The 20008-nt window shown below is 34.3% G+C and overlaps 1 protein-coding gene and 1 pseudogene across 2 annotated transcripts; both read left to right on the top strand.

Annotated features, from left to right (window-relative positions):
• Positions 1-13639: 13639 nt before the first annotated feature.
• LOC120158145 lies at positions 13640-15307 on the top strand (annotated as a pseudogene).
• Positions 15308-16745: 1438 nt separating this feature from the next.
• Positions 16746-19378, top strand: LOC120158142. Of its 2 annotated transcripts, none has more exons than XM_039169060.1 (5): positions 16746-16823; positions 17254-17538; positions 17639-17693; positions 18543-19093; positions 19270-19378. In XM_039169060.1, the coding sequence occupies exons 1-4, from the start codon at positions 16791-16793 to the stop codon at positions 18818-18820; spliced, it is 651 nt and encodes a 216-aa protein (XP_039024991.1). In that variant the 5' UTR covers positions 16746-16790; the 3' UTR covers positions 18821-19093; positions 19270-19378. The 2 variants fall into 2 exon arrangements, with proteins under 2 accessions (XP_039024991.1, XP_039024990.1); XM_039169059.1 differs by having other exon boundaries at positions 18540-19093.
• Positions 19379-20008: the final 630 nt, after the last annotated feature.

Raw genomic sequence — 20008 nt, 5'->3', positions numbered from 1 at the left:
AATACTTTGAAAGATTATTTTGAAATTGTTTTAATATTAAAACTATTTTTACACTTAAGTAAGGATTAAAAATGATTTTTGAAATATTTTGAGTGTTTTGATATTCGAATATTAAATCGAATATACTAGAAAATCATTTTGGAAAATCTTAAAATTCATTTAACTTAATTGTTAGAAATATCAAAATGTTTCAACAATCTCCCCCTTTTTGATATAACAAAACATTTTAGTAATTTTTAAGATTTTGAAATCAAGTTTTGAAATTACTCCCCCTTACTTTAACACTTCTCCCATTTATCATTTTTAAAACACACACAAACACTTAAAACACACTTCTCCCCCTTTTGTTAAATCAAAAAGATGAACGTGAAAAATATTAAGCCAATTGATTAGGTATATGTATGCAAGCTGCTAAGATCACAATTAAGAGAAACGTTAGCCATTAGTTCCGTAATCAATATTCAAATAATGTGATATGGCAAAATTGGTCATATTGCTAATAATGATGTAATGATGCAATAACGAATAAAACACACCAAACATATAAGTTCACACCATCCATAAATCCAAAATCCAACAATCCTACAAAATCAAACATTCCAAAATATTCAAAATGTTAAAACAATAAGTTTGGAGTTCAAAGTAAAACATTTAATCACATATCCGGATCAGGAGGAGGAAATCGAGCTCGCATAGCGGCCATTTCGTTAGTGAGGTCATTAATACGTGCATTGGTTGCTCATTATTTGCACGCATTTCCCGAAGAATTTCTAATTGTTGAGCTCCCATTGTGGATAGATGGGACTCTATAGAGTAAAGCGCGAATCCATGGTCGCATATCGGTAATCAAATGTCTCCATAAAAGATTGAAAATATGGAGGCATTTGAGTCGATTGTTGTGCGTGCTCCTCGGGTTGCTCAGGCTCATCTTCAGCTTCATCGATATCCCTCATTAATTGGTCAAACTTGGATCTTCGTCAGCTTCGGGTGGAGCTTGTGAAGAACTAGCTCCCGGAGTAGTTGCAGAAGATCGAACCCATTCACCGGTTTCTTTATTTTTGACCCATCCCGCTCTTGTTAAAGAAAGAGATTGATTGTTTCTTAAGAGGAAAAGCTGCATCTAGACCAACTCAAAGCTCGGCTTTAGAAAAGAGATTACTAAGGATACAACCGTAAACTAGTGAAGAACAGAGTTTCTTATTTGGCACTAGGTTAACAGTTCAACGATCTCAGCAAAGATAATCTCGGAAAGGTTTATTTTTATGTTGTGTTCAAAACAATGCAACCACCAAAGGTCTAAAGCTCTAAGAGAGAATAACGACCCCGGATGGTCGAAACCACCAAGTGATCATGAGATGAAGAAAACGCTCATGAAGATCTAGAACACTTGCACTATCATTCCGTTTATATCGTGAGCCTAAAACTTGTTTTTCGTTTGATAAACCTTCATTATCCAAGCCTAAGGCATTGGATATGTAATCCATCAAGATGGAAATATGACCTAGGAGGTAGGAACGTACTCCTATGGTTTTGGTTTGTCACGATTTTTGATACAAACGGCATTACAGTAGAAGATACGAACAAGTTGATGATAGACAACGGGTTCAAGTTCGAAAAGTTTATCAAATTTCCATTCGTGCAAGATAGGGAGATATTTAAAGTTAATATCAACCATAGTTTGAAGAGATGGGATACGTTCTTCCCTAATCTTATACGAGTCAAAATATTGGTAAAACCAATAACGATAATCTTTAGGACCCCGTTGATTGAAACAAGAATTTTGGATAGTCAAGTTAGGATCAAGATTTGGAATAGGATTTTGAGGAATAGGAGGAGGATTTGGTTGACGACTAGAACTAGATGAAGACCTAGCACGTTTAGGATTGGACATGGTTTAGGAAATCGGAATAGAATTGATAACCTGCAATTTTAAAAACAAATGTATGCAATTCAATTAATCCCAAAACTCAATTGAGTCCTCAATATTTCAAGGTTCTCTAAATCAATCCTAATGGGCAAAGTTTTTGAAAAACTTTTGAAAAATATGGTTTTGAGAAACAATATATGTATAGTTTTTATAACAACAACATAATTTAATCAAAACACAATAATTGAAATTAACATTTTTTTTATTTCGAAAATTTAAAAAAAAAATTGGAAAATTCTTGTGTTTTGATAAATTAAATAACATCTAGTTTTTAATCACTAAACAATCAATGCCCGATCACTATTTTAACCTAGAACTAATTAAAACTAATCCTATGTTCAAAATCAATGTAATAGAGAGTTTAGAAAAATACCTTGAAAGATGAATTGAGGGGATTTTGATGTTTGCACGATTTTAATGATTCCAACAGGTTTAGAAGATGATATTTGAAGTAAATTCCGATTAATATCGTTGATTTGAGGCAAAATGGAGATTTGAGAGATTTAGAGGTGAAGAACGATGAAAGAAGAAAAAAGAGGGTTTTGGGGTTTTTGGGGGTGTTCTGCCCGATTTAATAGAACCCCAGGGGGTATCGATTCCCCTGTGGGGAATCGGTTCCCCTTCAAAGGGGGAATCGGTTCCCTCATGGGGGGATCGATTCCCTCTGCACCAAAATGCTAAAATCCGACTTTTAAGCACATAAATGCTAAATTAATCTTTTCTAGTGGTATAGCAACTCATATATTGAAAAATAATTATGTTCAAACAATTAAATTAATCTTTAAACATTATTTGAACATAAATTAATTTTCACTAAGAATCATAAACTCCCCCTAACTAATAAGAATGCAATCAAAATTATTATTATAAGCATTTTTCAGTATTTATTAAAAGTGCTAAATTATTTTAAACACTAAGTGAAGATAGGTTAGTTAAACCTAATTCTCTTCTAAGTGTCCAAAACCTTTCCTTGTCTAAGGGTTTTGTAAAGATATCCGCTAATTGATGCAAAGTATCAACATATTCTAGAACTACATCTCCTTAGTGACATGGTCTCTAATGAAGTGATGTCTTATTTCAATGTTCTTAGTTCTAGAGTGTAGATGGATTTTTAGTGAGACAAATAGCACTAGTATTGTCACACTTGATAGGAATGGTACCTACTTCAATTCCATAATCAAAAGTTGTTGTTTCATCCATAAAACTTGTGCACAACAACTACCGGCTGAAATGTATTCCGCTTCAGTGGTAGATAATGCCACACAATTTTGTTTCTTTAAAAACCAGAAATCAGCATATTTCCAAGGAATTGGCAAGTACCGGAGGTGTTTTTTCCTATCTAATTGCATCCTCCATAATCCGCATCAGAAAAGGCATGCAAGCTAAGCTAGAGTCTCTAGGATACCAAAGTCCTAAACTAGGAGGTCCTTAAGGTATCTAAAGATTCTCTTAACAGCTAGTAAATGTGATTCTTTAGGACATGATTGAAACCTAGCAAGCAAACACTAAACATAATATCCGGTCTACTTGCGGTTAGATAAAGCAAAGAGCCAATCATTGACCTATAATTTAACATCTACACATTTACCTCCTTCATCTAAGTCAAGCTTTATTGAAGAGCTCATTGGAGTGTTAGGAGGTTTCCCATTTTCAGTCCAAACTTCTTGAGCATATCTTTGACGTACTTACCTTGATTAATGAAGATGCCATCTTTTCTTTGCTTGATTTGGAGTCCCAAGAAAAATGAGAGCTCCCCCATCATGCTCATCTCAAACTCACTTTGCATTAGCTTAGAAAATTCTTGGCAAAGAACATCATTATAGAACCAAATTATATCATCACGTAAATTTGAACTACTAATAATCTTACCTTTTCTCTTTAAAAACAATGTAGTGTCAACCTTTCCTTTTAAAAAACCTTTTTCAATTAAAAAATTTGACAATCTTTCATACCAAGCTCTAGGAGCTTGTTTTAAACCATAAAGAGCTTTTTGTCAATTTTAAAACATGATCCGGAAAATTTGAATCTTCAAAACCAGGGGTTGTTCCACGTACACTTCTTATTTATAAAACCATTTAAAAATGCACTTTTAACATCCATTGATATAATTTATTCATTGAAACATGCAAATGCTAATAACATTCTAATTGCTTCCATCCTAGCTACGGGAGCGTATGTTTCATCATAGTCTATGCCCTCTTCTTGAGTATAGCCTTGAGCAACAAGTCTAGCCTTGTTCCTCACTATTACCACTTTCATCAAGTTTATTTCTAAAAACCCATCTAGTACCTACAGTAGATTACTAGGCCTTTCAACTAATGTCCATACTTTACTTCTCTCAAATTGATTTAATTCTTCTTGCATAGCCATAATCCAATGTTCATCTTTTAATGCTTCTTTGATGTTCTTAGGCTCTATGCATAAAATAAATGCAACATAATTACAGATTTCTAAGAAGATCGAGTAGTTACCCCTTTTGATGGATCACCTATATTTCACCATCCTTGACATAGTTGTACTCTCTTGGAAAAGATACTTCCCTTTCTTCACTGGTTGGATTCTCGAGGGATCATGAGTTTCCTCATCTTTTGTTTCTTCCTTTGATGATGATTCTCCAACGTCATGTCTAACGTCATTTGCTTGTACAATACCTACATCATCATTAACAGAAGAATCCTTCCTCGGAAGGGGATTATCATCGAAAACAACATGTATAGACTCTTCTACACTAAAGTTCTTTTATTAAATACACGATAAGCTTTATAATTTAAGGAATAACCCAGCAAAATTCCTTCATCACTTTTAGCATCAAATTTGCCAAGGTTTTCTTTACCGTTGTTTAAAACAAAACATTTACATCCAAAAGGATGAAAATAGCTAATGTTAGGCTTTTTATTTTTGAGAATTTATATGGTGTTTTCTTTAAAATTGGCCTATCATTACTCAATTTACAACATAACAAGCGGTATTTGTGGCTTCCGCCCAAAAATATTTTGGCAAATTATTTCACAAAGCATGGTTCTAGCCATTTCTTCTAAAGTTCGATTTTTCCTCTCAAACTCCATTTTGTTGAGGGTTCTAGGTGCTGAAAAATTATGGCTATACCATTAGAATTACAAACTCAATAAATCCAAGATTTTCAAATTCAGTTCCATGATCACTTCAACACTAGTGATAGAGTAACCTTTTTCATTTTGGATTATTTTCGAAAATGTGATGAAATTTTCTAATGCTTCATCTTTAGTACTTAAGAATAGAACCCAGTGTATCTAGAATAGTCATCTACCAAGACAAATGCATATTGTTTTCCTCCCAAGCTAGTAGTTCTAGTTGGCCCAAAAAGATCTAAATGGATCAATTGTAATACTCTACTAGTTGATACATAATAGATTTAAAGAAACTTTTTGTTTTCCTTTAGCACATGCATCACAGATTTTATCATTATCAAATTTAAGCTTAGGCAACCCTCTTACTAAGTCTCCTTGAATTAACCGTTGCAAAACACTCATACTAGCATGACCTAGTCTCCTATGCCATAACCAACTATCATGCTCTCCTTAGCAACTAGGCATAAATTAGTCATCAATAGAATCTAAATGCACCATGTAAATGTTTCCTATTCTATACCAACAAGCTAATCCGATTAGATGCAATGTCAATGACTTACAACCATTAATTTCAAATAAGACATTGAATCCTTTATCGCATAATTGACTAATACTCAATAGATTATGCTTTAATCCATTCACATATAAAACATTCTTAATTTGTATGGAAGAGGTATTACCTATTGTACCAATACCTTCAATGTGACCTTTTGAATTGTCTCCAAAAGTCACTTCTCCTCCATTTTTGGCGTTAAGCTCAATGAACCGGCTTTTGTCTCCGGTCATATGTCTTGAGCATCCACTATCAAGGTACCATGAATTTGAATTTGTTTCCCGTGCCTTGTAGCAATGCTCCTTTCCCTACAAACATAGATTAATTTTTGATTTTTGGTACCCAAATTTTTGGGTCCATATTCATTAGTTTCCAAAATCCTAGTCCCCTTAGGTATCCATTGTGTAGGATATTTTTATCTTTAGTAGTAATGAGTTCTTTAGGAACCCACATACTTCTAATGATTTTCCATTAGAGGTTCTTTGGGGACCTCTATGATTGTAGTTTCTAAAACTTTTTCTAACAAAGTTGGATTTTGAATTTCCACTTTTTCAAGATGTTTTGTTCCAACTTTATCAAAAGAAGTTTTAAGATCATCAATTTTCTTTTGATGATCATCATTGATCTTTGAAAGTAAATTTTGCAAATCTAAATTTTTCTTTCAAACTCTTCTAGTTTGATTTGCAAATCTTTGATTTTACTTTCAAGATCGTTTTTGGTTTTGGATATGAGTTTGTTTTCATTTTTCAATTTTGAAACATCATTTTATATTTTAAAAACAATTTCTCATAATCCGAAGCCAACCCATTGTACTCCTCAAATAACTCATCATAAGATAAATCATCAAAATTGGATGAGTTAGAGGTTACCTTAGAATCTTCCCCGAATGCCATCAAGCACAAGTTTGCTACTTCTTGTTCCTCTTCATCGGAACTTTCTTCATCGCTCCATGTAGCCACATGAGCCTTGTGCTTATTTTGATTGACCATTTTTCTTCAATTGTGGGTAATCATATTTGACATGCCCCGGCTTTTTGCATTCATAGCAAATGATTGGGTCCTTCTCTTTTGGTTCATTTTTGAGGCCTTCGTTTCGTTTGAATTTTCTTCCTTGGTAAGTCTCATCATTTTTCTGAACCGTTTGGCAAACAATGCCATTCCTCGTCATCATCATCATTATTAGAATCACTCTCATCTTTTATGGATTTGACAGCAACTCCAATATTTTTCTTCTTCTCCTTTTCCTTTGGTGTCTCTTCAACTTTATCAAGGTCCACCTCATCTTCAAGCATCATCTCATGAGTGAGGAGTGAACCGATAATTTCTTCAAGAGTTAAGGACGATAGGTCCTTAGACTCGATGATTGCCGTCTCTTTGATTGCCATGATTTTGGGAGGGAGTAGACTAACTTCCTCACAAGCTTTTCATTTGAGATGATCTCTCCATATGATTTGAGACCATTGACAATCGTTGAAAATCTATTGTCATAGTTTTGATGTCTTCATTTGGTTTCATCCTGAAATTTTCATAACTATGCGTTAGAATACTAATTTTTGATTTCTTTACCTCATCTGTACCTTCATGTGTGACTTGAAGTTTGTCCCATATTTCTTTGGCGGTTGTACACGATGAAACTCTTCCGTATTCATCTGGTCCAAGAGCACAAAAAATAATATGGATGGCTTTGGAGTTGAGCTGGAACATTCTTGTCTCTCCTTCATTCCACAACCTTGGATGAGTGAGAGTTTGATGTATCCTTCTTCTACAGCATTCCATGCTCCCATGTCACTTGCTTGAATGAAGTACATCATTCTATTCTTCCAATAGGCATAGTTAGCTCCATTGAAGAAAGGAGGCTTGTTGACGGGCATCGAATCGAGACCGGAGTCGAAGTTTGAAGCGGAGGCCATTGATGACTTTAATAATCGATATAACTCTTCCCGAATCGAATCAAGAGGCGATTAAACCTTCAAATGAGTTAGGCTCTGATGCCAATTGTTGAGTTAATCGATCGACGGAATCGGCCAAGAGGGGGGTGAATTGGCAATTAAAAATTTCGTGGAAGCTTTTGCAGAAAAATTGAAAGTAATTGCACAGCGATTTACAGTGGTTTGACTTTCTCAAACAAAGTCTACGTCCACTACCTTAGCTATCCACACTAAGGATTTCCAAAAAATTCACTAATTTGTTCTTTCTTTGAGGCCAAAGAGATAACCTTACAAAATCCCTCAAGAGTATACCCCAACTCTTGAGAACACTCTTTTTCCCAAAGAGAAGATTACAAATTTGCAAACTTACAAGAAAACCTCACAAGGTAAGATTTTGCACAATTCTAGAACAAGAAAAGAACACTCAAAGATAATTACAAATGAGCACAAATGGTGTTCTTGAAAGCAAAATGAATATTGAAAGGAAAATTGGCTTGATTTGCACAAACTTGGTGTTTGATGCTTTCTCTCTTGTTTCTCTATTTCTTGTTGATCAAGGGCTTTAGAACTTATTTAAAATACCTTGAATCTCTTCTAAACGTTGGGGATGATTAGTGAAGATCATATAGCCGTTTTAGTGTGAAAACAATTAATAAAACAGTTTGGAGCGTGGGGGGAATCGGTACCCCCTATGGGGAATCGGTTCCCTAAGTGTAAAATTCAAATATTTCGACCGTGAACAGGGGGAATCGGTACCCCCTATGGGGGAATCAGTTCCCTCCGAGCATTCTGGAAATCTCAGCCAAACCCTTCAGGGGGAATCGGTACCCCCTTGGGGGGGAATCGTTCCCTCTGAGCAATCTGGAATTTTTGGCTTTGAAATGGTTCGAAATACTTTGAAAGATTATTTGAAATTGTTTTAAGATTAAAACTTATTTTTACACTTAAGTAAGGATTAAAAATGATTTTTGAAATATTTTGAGTAATGTTTTGATATTCGAATAATTAAATCGAATATACTTAGAAAATCATTTTGGAAAATCTTAAAATTCATTTAACTTAATTTGTTATATCGAAATATCAAAATGTTTTCAACACGTGGTCTGATGTGGCAGTTTCTAGAAGGTCCAATCAGCGACAGTTTCTAGAAGACTTCCTCTGCACGCCTTCTGGAAGATTGATGAGCAGAGTTGCATTAGGAGACTAGTTTAAGTTTGAATTCAAATTTAAATTTGTAAAACAATTATCTTAGGATTATTTTATTTATTTTATTTTTTTATCCCTTAGGCTTTGAGAGGCTATAAATACCCACTTGGGGTAAGCCTAAACTCATATTCGAATTACAATCTTCTTTTCTCTCTAGTTTTTATAAAAGCTTTCTCTTTTTTACTTTTCAAGTTCTTTTCATTTTTCTTTTATTTTTCAAGCTTTGTTTTCAAATGTTAAGTATGACTTTTTTCATGCTTAGCTAAACTTTTCATAAGCCGAGAGTTGTCACGATGACTCAATTTCAACGGAGAATTGAAACAGACCCTTAATATCTTCGGAACATCTCTCTCAATCTCTGCCTTATTTTTCAAAATCAAAACATTTTTCGAAATCAAAGATTGACTTTGGTCAAGAGGTTGTTGAGATTAAACGTGTGGAGGAAGATTTGGCTTATAGAAAGCAATTCGACTTCCTGGGAACACACTTGGCGAGATAGCTTCGCCAAGAGGGATTTGAGATCAGAATTGACGGTTATTGAAGCAACAATCCGAGTCGGACGCCACAAACTTAAACGCTAATTGATCTACGACAATTGATGTTGTTAGAATCAATTACTGAAGCTGAAATTAAAGATTGCCTTGGGTATTCGGTATACAAGATAGAGTCACGGTGATAGCCCTTGTAGATAAAGTAACCGACGTGAATCCCGAAGAGAAAATCTTATTCGATGATCAGAAGGAAATTGAGTCAAAATGAAGCTTGAGGCTATTTTTACTGTATTTATTCACAAACTTTATTCTCTTATTTTTTATAGTTTTTATTTATTTAATCATTTTTCTTTACTACTTAAATATATTTTTACCAAAACCCCCCATTTTATTACTTTCACGCCTGGCATAGACCAATCAGACATAAATTAAGAATTTTCCAAGTCCCTGTGGATTCGACCCTACTTCTCTCGCTACGAATTTTCCTTTATTTATTATTCGGAGAAGGAGGAAATTTATTTGACATCTAAAACGATAGTTGTCAACCCTTTTTTTCCTACTAAAATTACCCTTCAGAAGAACATGTACCTTTAATAGCATTGAAATTCAAATACTATGCACTAACATGGTGGATACAAGCCCAACGAAACCAATGTCAATATACAGAACATCGAATCAATTCCAGGGATAATATTAAATTTGAGATAGAAAATGGTTTGTTCCAAGTTTCTACACTCAGAAAAATAAACAAAGACTTTGAAAACTATAACAAGGTAATAAATATGTGGAGGAATATTTCAAAGAGAAGAAGTCTTTAATACAACGAGCAAATATCTGTGTGAGCGAAGATGACATTGAAATCAAGTTCGTGCCAACAACTTACCAATACTATGTGAAATCGGGTTCCCTTAGTAACTAGTATCTGATGGATATGTGAGACAAGATACTAGCAGTGTTCGCATTTAGATAATCTAAAGTAGTGTGCGTATTCAGATAATGCACAACAATTCAGATAATATAAAGTAGTTTAGTTAGTGTGGGTAGATACACAATAGAGTTGTACTCATGGTGAGACCTGCAGAAAATGTGCAGTAGTTTTAATGTTACAGTTAGTGTTACATTTAGATAATATAAAGTAGTTACAATTAGTGTGGGTAGATACACAATAGAGTTGTACTCATGGTGAGACCCTTAGGGTGTGTTTGGTTGGGGGAATGTGAGATTCCCATGGGAATGGAATCCACATTCCCCCGTTTGGTTGGCCGGGAATGTCATTCTCGGTAATCTTACATTACCAATAGTGAATTTTTTTGGGGTATATTACCGAGAATGTCATTACCTCCCTTTACTTAGGTATTGTTGGATTACCGGCGTTTTGGACTAAAATGCCCTTAATTTTTTTTAAATATCATTATTCTGTCATTGAATAATAAAAATTCTACGAAGGTTAAATTACAAATTTATCCTTAAACTATTTTAGATTTAAAAAAAAGTCTATTAATTTAAATTTTATATGAAGTTCAGGGGTTAAAATAAAATTTTACCCTTTCATTAAACCTTTTGATATTTTCAATTTTGTAAACAAATTATATATATTTTATGAATTTAAATTTTTTTAAAAATATATATATAAATATTTTCCAACTTGTTAAAAAAACAAATATATAATAAGGATAATTTGGTCAAATATACATTCCAATAATCTTTTATTCCTTTAACCAAACACGGTAATCTTACATTCATGCTAAGCCAACCAAACACAAAATACAACATTCTCAATAATCCTATTCCCTGATAATCTTTTATTCCCACTGGTAATCTTATATTCCGTGAACCAAACGCATTAGTAAAAAGGGAAGCATGAGACTCCTACTTCAGCGATAGAACAGTTAAATATTAAGTAGGTAGCACTCGATTAAGATCATGCATGTACATATTGTTTAGTATCGTGTCTTTAGCATGTTATGTTTATGAGACTCATAATGTTACTCTATATTAGAGATTATATTGTTGGGCTTTGTAAGCTCAGCATTATGTTTCCGTTCACATGTTATTAGCTTGAGTCGTTCATGGAGCACCGTCGTAGCATGACTTCCAACATCTCTTCCATAGTACTGTAAGCTGTAATGGGCATGTGTTCATAGGACCTTTATTATTGTATTCAATTTTATAACCTTGAGTTGTAATATCCCAAATTTTGGGTAGTGACTAAAATGTAAATTTTGAAAGTTTTGTAGATAAATATAAACTTTGTAAAAGTTCAAGGACCAAAAATGTAATTTTGAAATTTTATCTATTTTATCCGTAAATGAAAAGTTTGGCCTAAAACAAGAATTTTTTGTGGAATTGATTTTTAGTACGAGATTTGTGTTAAAATCTACAAAGCGATAAAGTTCGATGTAGAATTTAGATAGTCGGATCGAACCAGAATTTCGAAAATTTGAAGGCTGATAGATAAGGGTTTAAAATATTATTTTCATATTTTAGATCAAATAAATTTAGCATAGATCAATGTAATTTTTCAGAATTGGCCGAACAGTGAAAATTTAGTGACTAACATGCTTACATTTTGTACTTTATATACCAAGCTTTCAAAACTTACATTTAGTCACTAGCCAAAATTTGGGGTATTATACGAGTTCCAATTTATAAAAATTTTTATAACTGTCTTGTATGTCTAATTTGATACTATTCAGTATGTTTTAAAACGACAATGAACAGTTTTTGAAATCAGGCATTGCCTTGGTAGCTCAATATCACACTTTAAGGGTTTAGGATGTTACAATACTCTTGACGAAATAAAATGATTTTTAGCAGGACTTTGTAGCAGGTGAAAGCATATTACAACAAAGTTTACGCCTCAAACATGAGGTGGCTATTGCCTTAGGCAGAAGGAATTCTTGGAGGGCTGCTCGTAGGATTAAGTCAACGGGGATGCTCGATGGACAGTTCCTCTGGATGGATGGGTAAAGCTAAACACCGATGATGCTCGACAAAGAGTAGCAGGTTTGGCTACCTGTGGGGTAATATTCGGGATCACTAAGGTGATTTGATTTTGGATTTTTCGAAAGCAAATTGGGTACTGCTCGATGCTTGATGTAGAATTATGAGGAATTTATACATATCTGTGTTTATGTTCTTACGGTTCAATATGTCCCACATGAATGCAATTTGATGACCGATGGTTTAGCTCGCATGGCTTAGGGTATTTTTCTCGGTTTACATTTGTTTCTGGAATCACCAATAAAGGTTTGAGATAGATATTTTTGTCACGCTCTCAAAACCTTCAAATATTAATGTATCGGACTCAAGGATCACGACCCGTGACACTATGAAGATACTCATGTTGTTATGAATGTTTAAAGATCACTTTTTTTCTTATACATTAAAAAAACTAACAATTAAATTCTTACTAACTTTACAATTAAAAGCTTGTAGTTATAATAGCAAGAAAATTAGTAGATTAGGTTTCAAGCATAAGCATTAGTTGTTAATCCACTTGTAGGTTTAATATTTTGTCTTAAATATTGCATAGTTGCAATTTTATTTAAAATTGATTATTAGTGAACCATCAAAGCAACAAAGACGACTTATTTTAATAATAGAATCTCTCCGAGAGCCAACACGTTCGTAATATACAAATATACTCTTACAAATCAAACCTTTTTCTAAAAAATGTTAACAAAAAGAATACTTAGAAGTTGACAACATGTATTTTATTTTTTCTTTTTAAATTACTTAAACAGATTTGATTATATCATTAAACTATTTATAAAGAAACTAAAGTATTATATTTAGCATCGTATTTTCAAAAATTAATTTAATTTTTCGGAAGTGCATATAATAATTAATAAATTGCTTAAATAAATATTAATTTTTAAAAATGGTTTGTGAAAGGAAGGATATTTGAAATGTCCGAACAGAAGCCGACAAAGAAAAATAAAATAAAAAGAAAACCAAGAGTTAACCGCGGAGGAAGACAAAGTCTCAGCTTTGATAAAAGGTCAGCCGCCATTAACAGTAACGGCGTTAAATTTAAGACTCTCAAGCCTTAACAGTTTATCCAGCACATCCTTCTAAGGCTGCGATTGTCACCGCCAAATTAATTCATTCCAGTCACCAAAAACACAGCTTTGAATGATGGAGTGGATAATTAACTGCTACGAAATTTGATTAGAAGGAAAAAAAAAACCCAAGCTTGGGTTTTGAGAGGGACGTCTGAAAATGTGAAGAAACAGAGGTTTTTACAGAGTGAGAAAGGAGAGAATGGTCAAACGTTACCGGTGGTGCCGGTCAAAGGTTGATAATCCTCTCCCTCGTTCTCTCCTCCTTCCTTTATTTTCCTTTAAATACTCTTTCTCTGTCTAAAATTCTTCTCATTTCGGTTGAAGAGTTCTTCTAAAAATTTTCTGGTTATAAGAAAGCTGATTTTTTCTTTTGAGGATCTGGGTGTTCTTTCTCAACTTTTCTGAAGAAAGAAATGGCAGTAAGTTCTTTTATCTTCAGTATTTTCTTTTTGGGTGGGTTTGGTGTAGTTTTCATTGTTCTTCTGTTTGTTTCCTGAGAATTTTTGACATAAGTAATGAAATATGAGAATTGTGGGATTTGAGTTTTGTATACTTGTTGAACTTTAGTCAGAATGTGTATTAGCTGGATATAATTCTGGGTGAACTTAAAACATGTATGTTCCAAAATCGATAAAACATGTATGTGTTTAATCTTCACAAATTCATTGCGTGTGTGATTCCCTTGTGGAAAATCTACTGGTTTTCCTGTTTTGAGCCATTTTTCGGTTAGCTCCATGTATGTAAGATCTGCTAATCTTTGTCTCTGTTATTGATGGAGGAGAGTTTTTGTTTGTGTATCATCTAATTTGTTGTCATTGTAGCAACGGCAACAGCAACAGCGCTCCCATGTGCCCAAGTTTGGCAATTGGGAGGGTGAAGAGAATGTTCCCTACACAATTTATTTCGACAAGGCCCGTCAAGGTCGCAGCGGAGGAAAGATTGTAAACCCGAATGATCCTCAAGAGAACCTGGATTTGCATCAAGATTTTGTAGCTCCTGCTAGGTCTAATCCTGCTTCAAGAACGAATCCGGAAGTGGATGAATCGGTAGGACAAGGACCTGCTCGAAGGGGACATGAACGTCAAAGAAGCGGGGAAGAAGGTTACCCCAAGCAATATGCTGATTCTCCAACACGACACGACAATGTCAACCGCAGAGCTTCAGGGGACACTACACCTTCACGTTATGGTCGTGGAGTAAGTTCCGGTGAAGTAACAAAACGCCCTGCGAGATCAAGCATTGGATCCGAAAACAGCCTTGAGAAATCACCTCTGCATCACCAGGCACGAGTGACGGGGAGAGGTAGCATGCCATCGCCTGCCTGGGAAGGAAAAACTTCGTACGATAGTAGCCACGGTACTCCTGGGAGATCCAGACTGAGGCCAAGTGCTAGAGGCGATGAAAGTGTAAGCCATTCTTCTTCTTTTCATTTTATCACCATACATGACATGAACCTCGAAAAGAATGCATCGCTGACCTTCCGGTGAGCTTGAATGTGTTTGCAACACTTGATAACGATATTGCATTATTCGGTTGTGTGAAACTTTTACACACACATCGGCTCCTCTTGAGACAAACTTGTTGCTAATAATCTGGTTTCCGGTGTCACAGCCCGATAAAAGTGCTGCTGTTCCGAAATTCGGTGACTGGGATGAGAGTAACCCGGCATCAGCGGATGGTTATACTCACATTTTTAACAAGGTGCGGGAAGAAAGGAACAACGGGGTAGGGTAGGAGGCATGGGGGGTGATCAATCCCCATACAACAACGCTCGGAATCGGAGGCCATCCAACAGCGGTGGCGCTAAGGTATGTATGTTGCTTTGCTATGCTATGGATGGTTATTTTTACATAATCCGTAATCGCGAACGTGTGTTGTTTTCTCCAGAGTTGCTGCCTTCCATGGTGCAGAAAATGAGGGATGTGAAAAGCTTGTGGATTTGTAACGAGTTTGTGTGGGATATTATTACCGTAAATACATTGAAGGCTCCTTCCAATGGAGCAGAGTGAATTAACTGCTCTATTTGTGTGCTTCCAAACATGTTTCAGATATATTCTTAGTTTGTTTCTCTTTTTCGATTGTTCTTCTGTATTTTTGTTATAGCACTAATTTGTTATCTTGTTTTTTCACCCTCTTATATGTGGAACCATCTCAATTTTGCCAATTAAACTTAGTATGGATCAAATTCAATCTACTGAAATTATGGGATAATGAAGAAAACAGTATTTTCTTTCTGAGCATTCTCTTAGAATCCCCAGTTTTTTTTTTTTTTAAACATGGAGTGTAATGGTATGAAAAAAGCTTAAGCTTCTTCTTGCACGGATGGGGGATTGCCAACGGAAGAAGAAACATCAGTTCCAACAAATTTTGTCTAAATATGGAGTTGATGTTTTTTCACTACGAAAGTTCCATGCGTCTTCAGGTTTACACTTCAGCTGCCGACATGCTATATGGACTTACTGCACTGCTCCAATCATTTGTACACTCAGATAGGTTTTGTGCTTCCAATCAATTCCGAATGGCCTACTGCTAGTTTGAGCAAAACTCGATTTACAAAAAAATAAAATAAAAAAGTCAAAATTTTCAACTTGATTTGATGTTGAAAAACTCAATTCAATATTCGACTCAAAATTTTATAAATTGTATTAAAAAAAATTCAAATTGAGTTATGAAATAGAATTCAGATAACTCAGAATTTTAACAATTAGGAATATGTTTTTAATTTGAGTCAAGTTCACCAACTCTACGATATATGTATATCGTATATGATATATATATATATAATGTATATTATATATGGCTATAGAGAATTGTTTAAGTTAGAATCAAATAATATCATAATATTATAAATATTTATAATTAAATTTAAACAAAAACTCGAACAACTCTAATTGAATTTCATAAACCCGACTCAAAAATTTTTAAAATAAAGTTTGAGTTATAAAATAAGTCTCGTCACTCGAATAACTCAAAATACTTTGACTCAACTCGACTTGATCGAATGTTAGCCTCTATCTTTTACTATAAATTATTGATTAATTATTAATTATTATAAATTCAAATGTATTAAAATAAGTATACGCTGAAATATTTATAGCACAAAAAATAATATATTTAAATCAAAATAAATAATGAATAGCTGTATCCATTATAAAATAGTAAATAAAATACAATGTTGTATATTTGTTAATAAATTAATTAATATTTTATACTATTTTTAATCTAACACTTAATCTTCCTACCATGGTAATTAATCTACCTATTATGGTAATTAATCTCAATATGGTAATCATTTAATATCACCCATTAATGCAACCGGGGCGCTAAAAAGTTGACTAATTAAAGACTTGTGGGCGCTGGATGCATTTGTAAGCGAATACGTAAGAAATACAAAGTGGGGTCACGCCACGTGGACACTCTTCAAGCGCACCCCGACCGCGCGACCTTCATAATACTGTTGAAAAATCCCTCCCCCCGGTTTTAAAAACCCTAGACGTGATAATTTCACCAGAATGCTCTCGATTCGATTCTCCCACTGTATCAAGGTATGACATTCGGTCTCCCATTCTCATCTGACTTACCAATCTTCCCTTTTTGTTCTTTTTCAAAAAAAAAAATGATTTGATGTTTTGGTGTCTAATCGATTTTCCGTTGTTAAAATTTGGGTTTCTTTTGCTTGTCGATTTTTTTTTTCTTTTTTAATCTTTCTAGTAATATGGTGATGACATCCTTGTTGCTACTTGGACTTTCTAGGAAGCGAAGGTTGTGAAAAAAAAATCTTATTTTTGTGTCTCTGGATGTTCTTTCCTGTTTTAAGCTCTAAATCACTAGGTTTGTTTGATTTCAGATTGAACTCTTTTTTTGTAAACTTCATTAACACTGACATCAAGTAAAGGAATTGTTGCTTTTAGAGAGAACATGATACAGTATCTATTGTGAATGTACCTGAGGGAGTTGTATTTTAACATCTTTAAGGTTTTATTGAGGCTGCAATCTTCGGATATCGCTTTGAAAAATCATAATCTGAACATGAGCACTCTTGAAGTGAGGGGGTCTTCTCTTAGAGGGTATCGAAGGAGAAAGGCAGTGCTTGATCTGAATGTTCCACCCAGTGAAATCAGAGAACTGGAGGGTACTTCGCAACAGGCTGGGTATGAGGAACAAACTATCCAATCCATGCAGCTTGGACCGCCTGCAACTATTGATGTTGATGCTATTGATGATGATGCAATTGAATCTTCGGCTACATCTTTTGCAGAGGTATTTTCTCTTGTTCCATTTTGCTTTGTTTTTCACTTAAAATTTCCATGATCATTCGTATCATGCTGATTATTATAAACTTATTGGTATATTATATCAGACTCGGAACAATTCAAGGAGGAACCGTGGAAGGACTGTTGTTGATGTAGATTCAGGTTGGTGAATTTAGGGAAAATACTGTTTATAATATTTTTGTTTGGCCTCACGTGATACCTGTATTATCATATGCACATTGCATAGAAGAAGCTTATTTGATGCACTGCCTTGTAAATTCATTCTATTTATCTTCATGAGTCAAAAGATTCCTTCTTAATAACAGTTTCGAAGCCCCATTAATGAATGAATTTTAAGGTAGATGTCCTGTGGGTTTCAAACCCGGTCTTGATTTAGGTGCTTAGTTAGTTTGAGGTTTAGAGTCCCTGGAACAAATAGCCTACTCCTTAAATTGTTGAATATAAGGAATGTCATTTTACTTTTTCATATTTGAAATAAGACAAAGTCAATGCACGTCGATCACAATCCACTTAACCAAACATGATATAATCCAAGTGAAAATCTAGGTGATATTATGTGCCTTGAAGTGATTAAATTATGCTGATGAATCAAATGCTTCTATATGTAACACAAGAGGATCACACTAAAATGGAAATAAAACAGGAAGTACTATGTCTTTATTTTCTAAGAACGTCTATTCACTTCTTTTGCCGTATGCCGACCATGCTCTTGTAGGGTCTGTGCTTAATAACACCAAGAGATTTTTGTTAATAAAATACAATTCTTTGGTTTTTAACATTAGCTGTTTACCTTTATTTTTGGGGTTTGTGGCATGTGAGGGTGATTTACTAAGGTTGATATTATCTCTTTTCAACTTTGTAGTAGCCCGATAAAATCTAATGTTTTACTTGTGTGAATGCATCGGCCAATCGATTTATGGAGTGGTGGTTCTTTATCTACTCAATTTATTCTTCGTAGTTAAACCCCTATGTTGCTCTTTGTTTTAGTAGGTGTAGCTCACATGTGTCCTACTCATAATAATCCGAATAGGCTCCGAAGACTTCCTACGAGTCCAAATTTTATCGATTGGGAAAGCTCTACACAATCAGTTGTAAGAACTCTTCCTCTTAGTGTTTTGTTCAAAATGTGTAATGTCGTATACTTTCAAGGAAACATATACAGGTTGGTTATCAGGTCTATAGATATCGTGACTAGACATCCCTCCTTGTTTTCGTCCACGCACGCCTGTTGCATTTCTGTTTTTTTATTAGATTTACGAACGCTTTAGACTTGTTGAATGTTATATTGGCAGGTGGAGGAAATTATAGTGTCACAGCCACCACCAAAGGCACCAACCTTCAACTGTCCAATTTGCATGGGGCCGTTAACGGAGGAGACGTCAACAAGATGTGGGCATATATTCTGCAAGGCATGCATTAAAGCTGCACTAGCTGTTCAGGCGAAATGCCCGACTTGCAGGAAAAGAGTCACCGTGAGAGGACTAATTAGGGTCTTCCTTCCATCGGTCGCTTGAACGAGAACTCCATGCCTAACTAGTAATGTAAGTTTTTTAGTCTATTATCTTTTTGTCTCCCTTTGTTTTAGGAGGTTAACTATCCATAAGGCCTGGAACTGAATTATATTTCTACTGTGAACAATCAGTGGAAGATTTGCATATATATGCCCCTAGAAAATATAAGAGAGTGTGCTCTGATTGATTATAACATTTTATTTCAGGGATAATACAAACTGCCCTTAGAAAAAAGATAAAAGAGTCTATTCATCCGGTGGTTGTTTCAGTGGAGCTAATTTTGGAATTTCTGACTTGGTAGTTTCAAAACTATGTTTTAGTGGACAGTCGTCTTTATTCAATAGCTCAAACTTCATTATAGATTAGTTTAATGACTATATATAATGATTTACACACACTGAAAAGAGTGAAACAAGTCATTGTATGCTATTTCGGATCAATGTCGAATTTTTTATATTTGAGTTTTTATTATATAATTTTATGCATCAATGGGAAGTATTTCAAATTTAATAAGATTGGAAATAGTATCCAATTTTGTATATTTTGTTTCTCTACATTTTAGTTTTTGCAGCGATTCTTTTAGTTAAGCTCTTTGATGTATTGCTGAATATATTTTAACATTTTGAAATAGAGAAATGTGATAACAATTGCTCGTGTAATAAAGAACACTTAAGTTCTTGTCTCTAAAAGGATGAGGGTGCCCTTTCGGACATTAAGTCGTGGTCATTGAAATTAAGGCATTATGATTCTTTTTATTGTTTCATATAATTAGGTTTGTTTGGACAAGATGATGATGTGCACTGAAAATCTTGCCTTTTTTTTTGGTAACGCTCCTTGTTTGGTTCTAGAGTTCGGTAAAGCATTTCGGTAATGAAATTAAAATCAACTTTTTGAGAGTATAATTTTACAATATACTAGGGATCAGCTTGAGTGTAAAATAAATAT

Source organism: Hibiscus syriacus, unplaced genomic scaffold, assembly GCF_006381635.1.
Source record: "Hibiscus syriacus cultivar Baekdansim isolate YM2019G1 unplaced genomic scaffold, ASM638163v2 tig00111308_pilon, whole genome shotgun sequence".
NCBI lineage: Eukaryota > Viridiplantae > Streptophyta > Magnoliopsida > Malvales > Malvaceae > Hibiscus > Hibiscus syriacus.
This window is presented reverse-complemented; position numbering and strand designations above follow the sequence as displayed.